The 13,724-nt window shown below is 39.9% G+C and overlaps 1 protein-coding gene across 3 annotated transcripts in view; it reads left to right on the top strand.

The window, feature by feature from the left end:
- The window catches only part of Ift88 (intraflagellar transport 88), a 309,460-nt gene that overhangs the window by 63,094 nt on the left and 232,642 nt on the right, over positions 1–13,724 (top strand). For all 3 annotated transcript variants that reach the window (XM_051195609.1, XM_051195611.1, XM_051195610.1), the window contains exons 23-24: positions 2,073–2,179; positions 13,239–13,305. In XM_051195609.1, the coding sequence (XP_051051566.1) occupies positions 2,073–2,179; positions 13,239–13,305 (174 nt within the window). The remainder of the gene's footprint in view (positions 1–2,072; positions 2,180–13,238; positions 13,306–13,724) is intronic.

Below are 13,724 nucleotides of genomic sequence, written 5' to 3'. Positions count from 1 at the left end.
AACAGTGATTCTGAATATACACAGAATCTATGGGAGTTTAGACATTACATGTGGGATGGTCCCACAGATCTAAGGGGAGCCATCCAGAAGGATTGAGCCCACTTGCTTGTGATGTCTTCCTCTTAGGTGTTTAAGAGGCTGTGTTCATTGTGCACAAGGACGTTGGGAATCACTAACATACAAACTTAACTCAATGAATGCTTGTTTTCTTCTATTAGAATATGTATTACAAATAATTTTTAATTGGGTATTAGCTTAATGCTAATTGCTAATTGTTATACGTTTGCAGAACTTTATCAACTATTTCCTGTGTTGGAGACACACAGTTTATGTTAAGTATTTATTTCTGAGACTCTAGTAATCAATTCACTGCTACACTATAATAGATGGTATTGTTTTTAAGGTTCCAAGTGCCATGAAAGTACAGAACTTAAGTCTTCCAGGATCAGGAGGCATTTGCCAGAGTAAATGACACTGAATGTGGCCCATGAGGGAGGTAGCACAGCTTTGCCAGGCAGGGAAGATGAAACCAGGTATCCAGTAGAGCAGCATCAAAAAGAACAGGAATGTAGGGACACACTCTATTTCAAATAAAACTATTCTGAAAGTGTGTGTGTGTGTGTGTGTGTGTGTGTGTAAAATATGTTTTCTTACACAGAGACCAAAAAAAATTGCTGTCTAAAAATCATGACCCTACAAGGACAAAAGTATAACTTCCTTTAAAAAGTATTTAAAACTTTTCTACTTACCATTTTAGACAAACACTGGGGAGGGGGCACAGGTAGCAGAGCAGCTAACAGAAGCAAAGCTGTTAATGAAACTGACCCAAAGTAGATCCCAAGACCAGAGGCATCAGGAGGGAGGCTGCTGGCCAGAGCTAAAAGCAGGAGTATGGCCAAGAGTGTGTGCAGTCACGGGGTTCCACGTCCCCACTGGACTCTAGACAGAATGTGATGAGGCTGCCAGGAAAAATGAGATATACTTAAAAGATATTTGACAGAGTGGCTTGGGAGATGGCTTAGTGTGAGTAGAGTGGCTGCTCTTTCTAGCATCCACACGGTGGCTCACAACTATCCAAGGAATCAGATGCTTTCTCCTAGCCTCTTTGGGAACCAGTTATGCCCGTGATATGTAGACAAACATGGCAGGGAAAACACCCATATACATAAAATAATAATAATAATTTAAAAAATATATTTAACAGAGTCAGAGATATGGAAGTAGCTCAGTAAAATGCTTTGCATACAAACATAAGAACCTGAGTTTGGATCCCAACCACCCATGCAAAAGGCCTAATATGGTGGCACAAAATTGTAATCCTAGTGCTGGTACAACAGACGCAGGAGGATCTCTGAGCTTGCTGACCAGCCAATCTAGCCATATCAACAAGCTCTGGGTCCACTAAGAGACCCTGTCTCAAAAAATAAGGGGGAGGGCAATTGAGGAAGACACCTGGCACTCACATAAATACATGCACAGCCATACACGTGTGAACATGTACACATGCATACATCACACCTGGTAGCCACACAAATGCATGCACAGCCACACACATGAGAACATGTACACGTGCATACATCACACCTAGTATCCACATAAATGCATGCACACCCATACACGTGTGATTATGTACACAATCATACATCACACCTGGTACCCACACAAATGTATGCACAACCATACACATGTGAACATGTACACATGCATACATCACACCTAGTATCCACATAAATGCATGCAAACCCATACACACATGTGAACATGTATACATGTACATATTCAAACACATGATATTTAACAGTCAAAATGAGTAATTGTGAAAATAGATGAAAGAGAAGCATGATGTAAGTATTTATGTAGAGGGACGATAGGAGGAAGAGTTGGGGAGTGATGACAGTGTGGGTCAGGTGTCCTTGGGTCTTGTGATGTGGTTGAGCTATCCAGACTCCTTTGACATTGTCACTGTGATAGGTAGAGGAGACTGGTAAGCACTGAGGAGAAACTGTTCTGTGCTTCTTTCCTTTCCTAAATATTTTTTTGTTGTGTTGTGTTTTTGTTTTTTTTTAATTTAGGTTTGCGTTTCTTGGTTCGTCTCTGCACAGATATTGGATTAAAAGAAGTTCAAGAATATGCCACAAAACTCAAGAGATTGGAAAAAATGAAAGAAATGAGGGAACAGGTATCTCATATGGACCGAAAATTACTGTCTGATAATTTTCAAAATGTCAGCCTGCTGTAACTGAATTGCACAGGGCTAGGAGCTTGCATCAGAGTAGATCTGGAATTTAACTCAACAGTAACAAAAAATGAGATTTTCTGGAAAATGAATGGATTTGGAAAGTATAATATTAAGTGAGGCAACTCAAACTGTGTAAGACAAAAACCACATGTTCTCTTTCATAGGTATATCCCAGCGTGTGTGTGTGTGTGTGTGTGTGTGTGTGTGTGTGTGTGTGTGTGTGTGTGTGTGCGTGCGTGCGTGCGTGCGTGTGTGTGTGTGTGTGTATGTGTGTGTGTGTGTGTATGCAAACGTGAACAGTATAAAACCTAGAAAGGAGACCAAGAGAGGGTAAAAATCGAGGAAGGATGGGTGTGCATCAGACATGTTGAACATGAAAGAGAAAAGAGATGGGATGGGGCACAAGAGAGGACCAAGGGTGGCAGGGGTGGGAGAGTTGATGGGAGGAGAAGCTACCAAAACCCATCTACACTGTGTAAGCCAGTTTTCAAAACAAGAAAATGAGAAATATCAAGAAGTCAATGCACAGCTAACTTTACTTAGCATACTAAAATCTGAGAATGATGTATATACATTTTAGATATTTGCATTGAAATCATTGCATTTTTACTATTTAAATGATAGTTGTTTCCCCTAGAAAATAATGATAAAATGAAAAACAGTATAGTATTTAAAGCAGAGTTGAAGAGCTGACGCTGTATCTCATGATAGCGTACTTTCTTAGCGTGCACAGGTCCTAGGTTCAGTTCCTAGCGTGACTGCTGTAAGTAGAAGTTCAAATGATTATAGTTGTAATTATGTATTTAATAAGAATCAAAAAAAGGTGTGTATTTAAATGAAGCATATTTTGGAATTGAATTCATTGCTGGAGCCCCTCATGTAGAACCATGGTTGTATGTACTAAACAAGCATGCATCTCAGTTGTGAGTCCCTACAGTCTGCCATGAGCCCAAACTCCTATTTCTGCAGCCTCCAGCCCTGGTGCCTGACTTCCATGAAGAGCTTCTTCAAAAGCAGCCTCTTAGCTTTCCTTACAATACTTTCAGTTCACCACTAATTTAATCCCATCTCACTGAACTGGCTTGAGTCAATGTAGTTGCTGTTCACTCTTTGTCTCTGAGTCCCTTTTACATCTGCTCCCTGTCTCCCGTGGCCCTTGTGTCTTCTCTTGTCCTCTTTACCTTATTAGAGTCTCTATAGTAGCAGGACCCTTCTTAAAAATCTAGCTGACATCTTTGGACTCATTTTCACAAAGAACTTTACTGAATTTAAATGACTAGAGTAACATCATTGAAACTACTCTTCCTTTCCCAGATACTGCTCAGTCTTTTCATTCCTCTGCATCAAAATATGTGCGTTATATTAAGTAGCTTTTATTTATTTCTTGCACAAACCTGAAGCTATTTTCATATTCATTGTACTTTGAAAACAATAAAGCTACCTTTTTATGGTGAAAAGGAATGGTTCTTCTGAGGATGTATCCTAAAGGGGATTTGACCGGTATTTGGCAAGCCTGGTTGTCATTGGAAGGATGCAATTGACTTTCCATCAGGAAGAATAGCTAAACATCATAGGAACAAAGCATTTTGTCAGGAACGCTAAGGGATTAGAGAAGTCTTTTTAACAAATAAATAATTTTTTTTATCTGCAGTTAATTCTCATCCCTGGGTGGCTCACTCAAACTCTTCCGTGTTTGTCTCTTATCACCCACAGCAACAGCTCTGTGCCTTTATCACTGGCCTTGGTGTAACTGTGAAGCCCACTATCACTTAGACATCTCTGTCATTACAGCTTTTCCTTAATAGTTCATACTCTACCGTTGAAAAACCTCAGTCTCTCTATTTTAAAAGTCTAAGTCTGTATCCATGAAGTCTCAAAAGAACACTTAATACCTTTTCAGTTTCCACAAAGCCTTTGACTTCCCAGAGTCTGTGCTCCCTGGCTGTTTTTCTTTTCTCCCCCCCCCCCACCACCCACCCAGGATTCTAATTGTATAAGAGCATTGTTTTTGGTGCACGCCTTTAATCCCAGCACTTGGGAGGCAGGCTGATCTCTTTGAGTTGTAGGCCAGCCTCGTCTTCAGAGCGAGTTCCAGGACAGCCAGAACTGTTAAACAGAGAAACCTTGTCTCAAAAGTACCCCCCAAAAATTATTTCCTTTGTTCTTCTGTATTTCTCCTTGCACCATACATCAAGGAAACATTTTCTGGGTGTTCTCTCACTTAAGTTTGGGTTATCAGCATGGAGTGGAGGGGAGCAATGTCAGAGGAACACCTTAGGAATAAGAAGGGAGCAATGTCAGAGAAAAGTCTTAGGAATAAGAAGGGCAGGAGGAGAAAGAACTGTCATGTGAGAGCCAGCTTCCCAGAGAACTGGTATGGGTTCCATCGCAGTTGGTTGTTCTTACATTGTGAGTCTATAGGCAGGTCTCTGTTTCCTGCCTTCTGTAAGGAAAAGAGGCTTACTTACAGAAGAAAATATAATAAACTTCTGCATTAAGGATGCTCTCTTCAAATATTGAACTTGAAGCTTGTTATCTGTGGGTTTCTTGTTTAGATTCAATCCTTAAGGGTTTTTTTTTTTTTTCCTATGTAATTAAAATTTTTCCAAGACATCATTGTTGAGATATACCATTTAGATATATTTTGATTTGTTGAAACAATTCCACATTGCTGGGTACTCAAGTGTCTTTTTAATACTGACAGTTTTCTATGAGCCATCAGATTGTCAGGGATTTGTTTGTTTTGTTTTTACTATAGTTCTTGGCCCCTATAATTTTGTGAGCTCTTCCTGCAGAGACATTCTGTGCAATGCCCATGTGACTGAAATCAAGACTGCTTTTATCGCACTGAGCTTTTACCCAGAACTTCTGGAGAATTCAGAGCTAACTAACCCTGTGCTCGGAAAGAAAAGGAGGAAGGAGCCTGCTCATCTTTCTCCTGCTAACTCGGGGGCTGGCAACAAGGAGAACCAAAGTAAAGAGCTTGGGTGACCCGCTCTCAAGTGACCCTAGCAGTCTTCTCCATGCTTCTAGTGGCAGCTTCCCTTTAATTAACTTTAGTACATCAGTTTTGCTAGACAGTAATTATAACATGCCGACTGGCTGTGTGGGACAGCCTGGGTCCCGTCCCCAGCATGGCAGGTGAACACAACAGCTTGTGTTTATCGAATGCATTTTAGAGGCAGGCACTGTCTAAGCACTCAACCTTGTTAACCAATTCAACAATGTCACTGATGTTGTGAGGCCTGAGAAGGGTCCTTATTGATGTTTCTTGGATGAGGAAGCATAGACCCACAGCAGCTACAGAGCTTGTTCTAGGTCATGTGCTCTAGCTGGCTCTCCTTCTCACTCCCTTCTCCTCTACCCTGCCTCAACTCGGGTAGTAAGTGGGAACTGGTTTTTTGTTTGTTTGTTTGTTTGTTTTGTTTGTTTGTTTGTTTTTTAATAAGAGTGCTATCTCTTTTTGCTATTATTCAAACAATAAGTATCCCTTTAAAAATTCAGAGCTGGACCAGGAGGCTGAGGCAGGAAGCGGGCAAATTTGTGGCCAACCTGAGCAACTCAACAAAGACTGTGTCTCAAATAATTAAAAGAGGACCAGAGCTATAACTCAGTGTTGAGCACTTGCATGGCATATACATCGCCCTATGTTCAGTACCAGTACCATGAGGGAAATTCAGGCAGGTTCCTTTTGTAGATCATTTTGGTTTCAAAAGTTTCCCAAGCTGATCTCAAACTCATAGTCCTCCTGCCTCTGAGTTCCAGCTGCTGACACTGCAGTCATGTGCCACCGTGAACCAATCTAAATAGCTGTTTATTCAAATGAAATGTGTGAAGAAATACGTGAAAATCACTCATGCCACTTACGGAGATCCAACATGTTATGCACCCAGGCATTTTCACAAATGTATACAAAAGTACATAATACATATATTTTTTTTCTTTTGTCATATTCTTTAGTTGGATTTTCAAGACAGGATTTCTCTGTGTAGCTCTGGCTGTCCTGGAACTCACTCTGTAGACCAGGCTGACCTTGTATTCAGATCCACCTGCCTGTCTCCCAAGTGCTGGGGTAAAGGCATACATATATTCTTAAAGGGAGTAACTCTTACAAAAACATTATCATACAGCTTTTAACCTGCTCTTAGCCAGAGAACATAGGCAACCAGCATTGCCAGCCAATGCCTATTCCTGTTGGGTTTTGCTCTTTATTCCATTATACAGCTGTTTCTCACTTAAGCAGTGAGGAATTGAGAACCATCATTGCCATTGGCACTGATGCCTCCTTCCATGTCTACCCTCAGAATCCACCTGAAAAGAGTGTGACTCTGAATTTTAGTAACAAAGCCTTCATCTCTTGTGTGGCAAAAACACCAACACAACACTATGTAACAAGCCCCTGTTACATTCCTGAAATGGACCTTGGATGGATTCCTTGGACAGATCTGAGGTGGGCTGTGAATCAGATATGTCAGTCTAAGAGTGCACCCTGGGGAGCTGTGCAGGCTGCCATGGCCAGGCTGTCACTGTGGAGTCACAGAGCTTAGCTCAGACTCCCATCTGCATTGACTCTTCCTACATAAATTACATCTTTGTACCTGTTTGATTTTTATAGTTAATGCTCTTTCTCCAGAAGGCTTCTCCAATCTCTCTCCGCCTCCAACTGTACAAATTCTAGATCCATCCCATCATTATCTCAATAAACTACCCAGTTGGCCTTTATTTTCTCATCTCAGAGGTGCCTCAGCTCCACCCACTCACCCTACTGAGTTCTTTTTGTTTTCTTGGCTTCTGCCTAAGCTGCTTTACCTCTCACTGTCCACAGACAGGGCACAACCAACTCCCAGGCAGCATTGGAATCCCTGGAGGGCTGTTGGCATGACTCTGTCCCTGGGGGCTTTCCTCTGCATCTTCTGAGGAAGAATATTGTTGGTCAGACTTCTCCCATGTACATGGTGTCAGAAGTGAACAACTAAGGCTTCACAGTTCCTAGACTTTGAATCTCAGTGACATTTGTACAAAATCTCTGTCATGGCTATTAACAGTGGTTAGCCCATTAGATTCCCTTCTGGTGGGATTTGTTGATTTTTTTTTCTTTTGTAAATTGTGTATGTGAGAGGAGAGAAAGAGAGAGACAAAGATTACAGGGAGAATGTGAGCTTGCATGTGTCACAGAGTGTGTTTGAAGGTCAGAGGATGACTTTCAAAAGCTGGGTCGTTGTTTCCACTGTGTGCTCAAGGGTAGAACTCAGTGATCAGGCTTGCACAGCAAATACGTTTACCCACAGAGCCATGTGGTCATTATTTGTTGGATTTGAGTGCTCAGGGATGTTGAACTACAAGTAAGAATAAATACCATTCTACACACAGGATGTTAGAGACAAGGGGGAAGCCACCAGGCACACACAGGGCATCTCAGAGTAGAAAAGCTAGAGGAAGACTTAGAGGCCTAACAGGTTGCCCTGACCTCTAGTCCATGCAGCAGGCATTACTTTAATTGCCACAGGTGAAGAAGAAAGAGAACAGAGTTTTATGAGCATGGACTGAGATGCTGAGTATACCATTGGTGTCCTGTGGTGTCCATCTGTGTGCTTGGCCATTTCCCATTGTCCTGGGAAAGAGGTGAGTCACAGAAGCAGCCAAGGCTTATGTTTCCCTTTGTGAGTGATCCAGAGAGATGAGTCAGACAAGGGCTGACCAAAGTGGGCCAGGAGTCTAAATGAACAGAAGGCAGAGATTTAAATGGTTGTTAGAAGAATAGGGATTAAACAGGGGGGTAGAAGGTTGTAGCTAAGAACAGGGACAGCATGGTGAATAAAATAATTTGGTGGTTATAGAAGCTCACACCTTCCTAAGTGTCCTGTTTCATCTAAGGCCACCTGAGCAGGAGCTGTCTTCATATTTGATGGGGTAACTCTGAAATTGGGTATTATGATATTTACAGTGTTGCTTTGTGTAGAATTGCTTTGGCTACTTAGGATCTTTAGTTTTATTCCTAGGTTCTTCAATACTTTTATCATGAAGAGATGTTGAACATTGTCAAAGCCCCTTTCTGCATGTATGGAGCTAATCATGATTTCTGTACTTAGGTCTGCTTATGTATGGTATCAAGCTTTATTAATTTGCATCTGTTGAATTGTTCTACATCCTTGCAATGGAACCATCTTTTTAATGTGTCTCATCTTTTTAATGTGTTCTTGAGTTCAGTTTGCATATATTTTATTGATAATTTTTATGCCTATGTTCATCAGTGAAATTGTTTCATAGTGTTCTCTTGTTCTATCCTTACCCAGTTTTGGTATTAGGGTAATGCTAGATTTGTAGAATGAGTTTGGAAGTGTTCTTTCTCCTTCCGTTTCATAGAACACTTTGAGGAACAATAGTGTTAGCTCTTCTTTGAATGTATGGTAGACTTTGACAGTGAATCCATCTAGTCCTGGGCATTGTTGTTAGACTCTTTATCGCATTTTCAATATTTATTGCTAGTTATAGATCTGTTTAAGTTATTTCTATCTTCCTGATTTAAGTCTGGTGAGTTGTATGTATCTAGCAATTTATCTGTTTCTTCTAAATTTTCAAGTCTTTTGGAATGTAGGTTTTCACTATATTCTGTAATAACCTCTGGATTTCACTGAACGCTGTAGTAACCTCACTTTTTTCATCTCTAATATTATTAATGTGAGTCTTTTTCTCTTTATTTTTGTTAAATTGGCTAGGGATTTTCAATCTTTGTGTTTTTTCAAAGAACCAACTCTGGTTTATTTCTATGTATTGTTCTCTTAGTCTCCATTTCACTAATTATATTATTTGTTGCGATCTATGTTTTGGGCTTTATCTTAGTTTTGTTTTTCTAAGACCTTGAAGTGCATCATTAGGTTATTTATGTCTGCTTTCTCTAATTTAAAAAAAAAAAAAAAAGTATTATTGCCTGGCAGTGGTGGTGTGGTGGTGTATTCTTTTAATCCTAGCACTCAGTAGGCAGAAGCAGGGGGATCTCAGTGAGTTCAAGGCCAGTCTGATCTACAAAGTGAGTTCCAGAACAGCCAGGGCTGTTATGCAGAGAAACCCACAAACACAAAACAAAAAAAGTACTATTGTGAGTATGTGCATGATTGAGGGGTACATGCAACAGTGCACACGTGAAAGTCAGGGGACAACTTTGTAGAACTGGTTCTCCTCTTCCACCTTAGAGTGGGTTCTGGGGATCAAGTTCAGGTCACAAGATTTGCAGGACAAGTACTTCCACCCACTGAGCTTTCCCACTGTCCTTGAATATTTAATGTGCAGACTCATAACCATAAACTTTCTTCCTAGAGCTGCCTTACCTATATTCCAAAGGTTCTGATGAAGAGTGATTTCATTTGATTCTATGAATTTTTACATTTTTCCTGATTTCTTCAACAACCTGCTGGTCACTCAAAGTGTATTGTTCGGTATCCACTGTTTGTGTATTTTATGTTTCTTCCTGCTGTTGACTTCTAGTTTTATTTGACTGTTAACTGATAAGACATAAGGCATTATTTTTATTTGTTTGTGGCTGTTAAAACTAGCTTTATAGCTTAGAATGTAACCTATTTTAGAGACTGTTCCATGGGCTGCTGAGGAAAATGTGTGTTCCATATCCACTGGATAGAATATTCTGTAGATACCTTAAGTCTATTTGATCTATATTTTAGTTGAATTTTGAAGTTTATTGATTTTTAGCTTGCATTCATGCTAAAACTCTGAGAAGAATGGAGTGCTAAAGTTATGTGCATATGTGAATATTAAATAAAGTGCTTAATTTAAAAAAACAGCTTTAAATAAAAAGTTTGACCAAGACCAAGTTTGACCTAAGATTGACACTTAGGCAAAACACAAAAGAATCATATATTATGGAAAGAAATTTAAAGAATATTACAGCTCTCCATGTAAGCCTGAGGACCTAGGTTTGCTATCTAGTACCCATATATAATGCTGAGCATGACAAACATCTGTAATCCCAGAACAGATACAAGAAGATCCCTGAAACTTGCCAACTAGCCAGTGTAGCCAAATCCCTGACTTCCAGGTTTAGAGATCCTGTCTCAAAGATTAAGGTAAAGAGCAACTAAAACAACATTCAGCATCAACCTCTGGCCTCCATGCATGTGCATTCACGAACCACACACATGCACACACACACACACACACACACACACACACACACACACTCGTTTGCTCACACATGACACCATCACAGCCTGGAGATGCCTATATGCCTATTTAAATGCTTCTGAGGTTCCAAGGAGAGTAACTGTTGGTCAAACCTTGAGTATATGTGAGATTTTAGTAATGCTTTTATTTAGAGGTCTAATGCCAGAAGCCAGGATGCTTTTTTTTTTTTTTTTTTTTTTTTTTTTTTTTTGAGCCCTCAGATGGACTGGGTCAACTGTTACCAATTAGGGATAGAGTAGGAAATGCCCTTCAGTACATGTTTTTCTCCTCTTCCACTTTTTTTTCTCAAACTATTAATAGAGTCCTGAACCTTCTCATCGAGAAGATTCTGTTGACTTTTTAATTGCTTGACTGTGTAAAGGGTTTTGTTGAGATGCCATTCATTTGTGTCCTCTGTAGACCCTGGGAGTTCAGACTTCACTTCCAAAAGAGTTCTGTCCAGCCAGCCATGATGGCACATGTGTTTAGTCTCAGCAAAGGCAGGCAGACCGAGGTCGAGACCAGCCTGGTCTACAGAGGGAGTTCCAGGACAGCCAGGGCTGCACAATAAAACCCTGGAGCCTGGAGTTATGGTTCCAGCGAGCCTTGCCTCTGTGGCCAAGGAGGATCCAGAGTCCCAGCAGGAAGGTTTATTCCAGGATGCAGATCATGCAGTGATCAAAGTTGTCATACCATGTCAGGTGCTACTGTAAAACTCTTGTGCCAGAATGAAAAATCATTTTTCTACAGATTATCCAAACAAATGAACTTTTATGAGAGATTCAAAGCCTATCAAGATTACATTTTAGGTCCTGAATTGAATTAATCGGATTGTTTTTAATTCTTCTTGGAATCACTGAACATATTTAAGGTTACAAACGTGACTTTTTCAGCCTTGAAGGCAGTAGTGAGACTTGCAGAACCATGTGTCTATGAATCTAAGTTGAGCACTTTTACCTTGGCAAATATGAAGGAGCTTTTGGACCTGAAGGAGTCTCAGCTGCCTCTACAGGAGATATGGATGGTGTCAGATGACTCACATGAATTTCACCAGATGGCACTTGCAATTGAACATGTCAGGGTTTTCTACAAAAACATTGGGAAAAGTTGGGATGAAGAAGAGGAGGATGAGTATGACTATTTTGTCAGATGTATGGAACCTCGATTGAGATTGTATTATGATATACTTGAAGATCGAGTTCCCTCAGGACTTGTTGTTGACTACCACAATCTTTTGTCTCTATGTGAAGAGAGTTACAGGAAATTTTTAAATCTGAGAAGTAGTTTGACAAATTGTAATTCTGATACTGAGCAAGAAAACATCTCCATGGTGGAAGGGATAAATTTGTATTCAGAGATTGAACAGTTGAAACAGAAGCTAAAACTCATTGAGAATCCTTTGTTGAGATGTGTTTTTGGTTATCAGAAGAACTCTAATATCCAAGCCAAGGGCACTCATAAAAATGGCTAGAAAGTTACCCATGTGGTTTCCTCCACCATGAAGACAAGTCTACTGCGGTCTCTGTTTAGGGACAGATTTTGTGAGGAGTCTTGCAAAGAAGAAGAAACAGAAATTCAGTTCCATAGTGATCTGTTGTCTGCTATAAATGCCTGCCATGAGGGTAACACTGTCATTATTTGTCCCAGCCATTATGTGGTTCATGGTACCTGCTCCATAACTGACTCTATTGAATTGGAAGGATATGGTCTACCAGATGATATTGTCATAGAAAAGAAGGGCAAAGGAGATACTTTCGTGGATTGCATGGGTATGGATGTTAAAATTTCAAGCATAAAATTTATTCAGCATGATTCTGTAGAAGTAATCTTAATCACCATGGCAAGATCACGCTGGAGAACTGTGTACTGCAATGTGAAACTACAGGAGTCCCAGTATGCACATCAGCAGAACTTTTCATGAAGAACTCAGATGTATATGGTGCCAAGGGTGCTGGTATAGAAATATATCCTGGGAGTAAGTGTACCCTGACTGACAGTGGGATCCATCACTGCAAGGAAGGGATTCTCATTAAGGACTTCCTTGATAAGCATTATGATATTCCCAGAATTTCTATGATAAATAACATCATACATAACAATGAAGGGTATGGTGTTGTTTTGGTGAAGCCTACAATTTTCTGTGATCTACAGGAAAATGTCCAAGATGAAATTAGTGACAATAAATTCAGGAAAATAGAGGGGTGGATGCCACTGAATGATTAGCTTTGGAAGAAACGCTTCAATGTGTTGCTAACAAAATGGAGCTTTCTGCCACAGGTGACTTTTCTGAACAAGCTAAGGGAAATTGTGAAATTATAAATGAACTACTTGTTACTTCAGTGCAAAAAGGACAGATGAAGAAAAGATTGAGCAAACTTGGGATCATACAAGTTGATGACAATATAATGTCACAGGAGATATTTATTGAAATTAGGGGAAACCAGTTTAAGTGGAATGGCAAAGGGAATTTTGGCACATTTCTTTACTAGCTACAATGAAATCAATAGTTCACAAATATTGTATTTTGAACATGTCCTAAGAATCATACTGCTTATGTAGTTTACTTCATTTACTTCATGGCTATATATTATATAATATATACTTGCAAAAAAAAAGAAAGAAAGAAAGAAAGAAAAGAAAAACAAAAATAACCAACCAAAACTAAAGGATTCTGTCCTTTTCCTGTTGAATCAGCTCTTGGATGGCGGTGAATTAGTCCTGAGGGTTACGTGGTAATAATGCTAGTTTTAAATTCACTCTTCATTGTGTGTATGTCTGAAGGAATGTCACTTACTCTTCTCTACTTGTCCTCTTATTGCTTTAGCGCATAAAATCGGGCAGAGACAGTGGCGGAGGCTCTCGAAGCAAACGAGAGGGGAGCGCTGGCAGTGGTGAGTGTCTTCTGTGCCCTTGAACACTGTATTCGACAGCTTCTAGAAATATTGAGACATCCAGAAGTCTCCTCTATATGTTTTATGTTCTTTGTCTGTTTATTTATGTACACAGTAAAACCTCCATTATTTAAGTTGGCAAGTGGTTGTTCTGATAGGTATATAGATGTTTGTAAATGTTACCATATTTTAGTTCTTAAATTGCATGCCTGTTTCTGTCCATTGATTAATCAAGTTCAAGTTGGAGAATAGCATAGATAGGCATATGAATGAGGTTTTACTGTTAACATTTCAAAATTCCCACTTAAAGTACTTAGCGTGTAGTGTAGTCTCTGGGATGCTGACAGCCCAGATCTCTAGTCTGACCTCAGCAGCACTGCAAATCTAACAAGACAGTTCACATCCTGTCTTGATCTTGA

The sequence above is a fragment of the Phodopus roborovskii genome, unplaced genomic scaffold, assembly GCF_943737965.1.
Source record: "Phodopus roborovskii unplaced genomic scaffold, PHOROB, whole genome shotgun sequence".
NCBI lineage: Eukaryota > Metazoa > Chordata > Mammalia > Rodentia > Cricetidae > Phodopus > Phodopus roborovskii.
The sequence above is the reverse complement of the archived record's forward strand: the minus strand, read 5'-3'. Positions and strand labels throughout refer to the sequence as shown.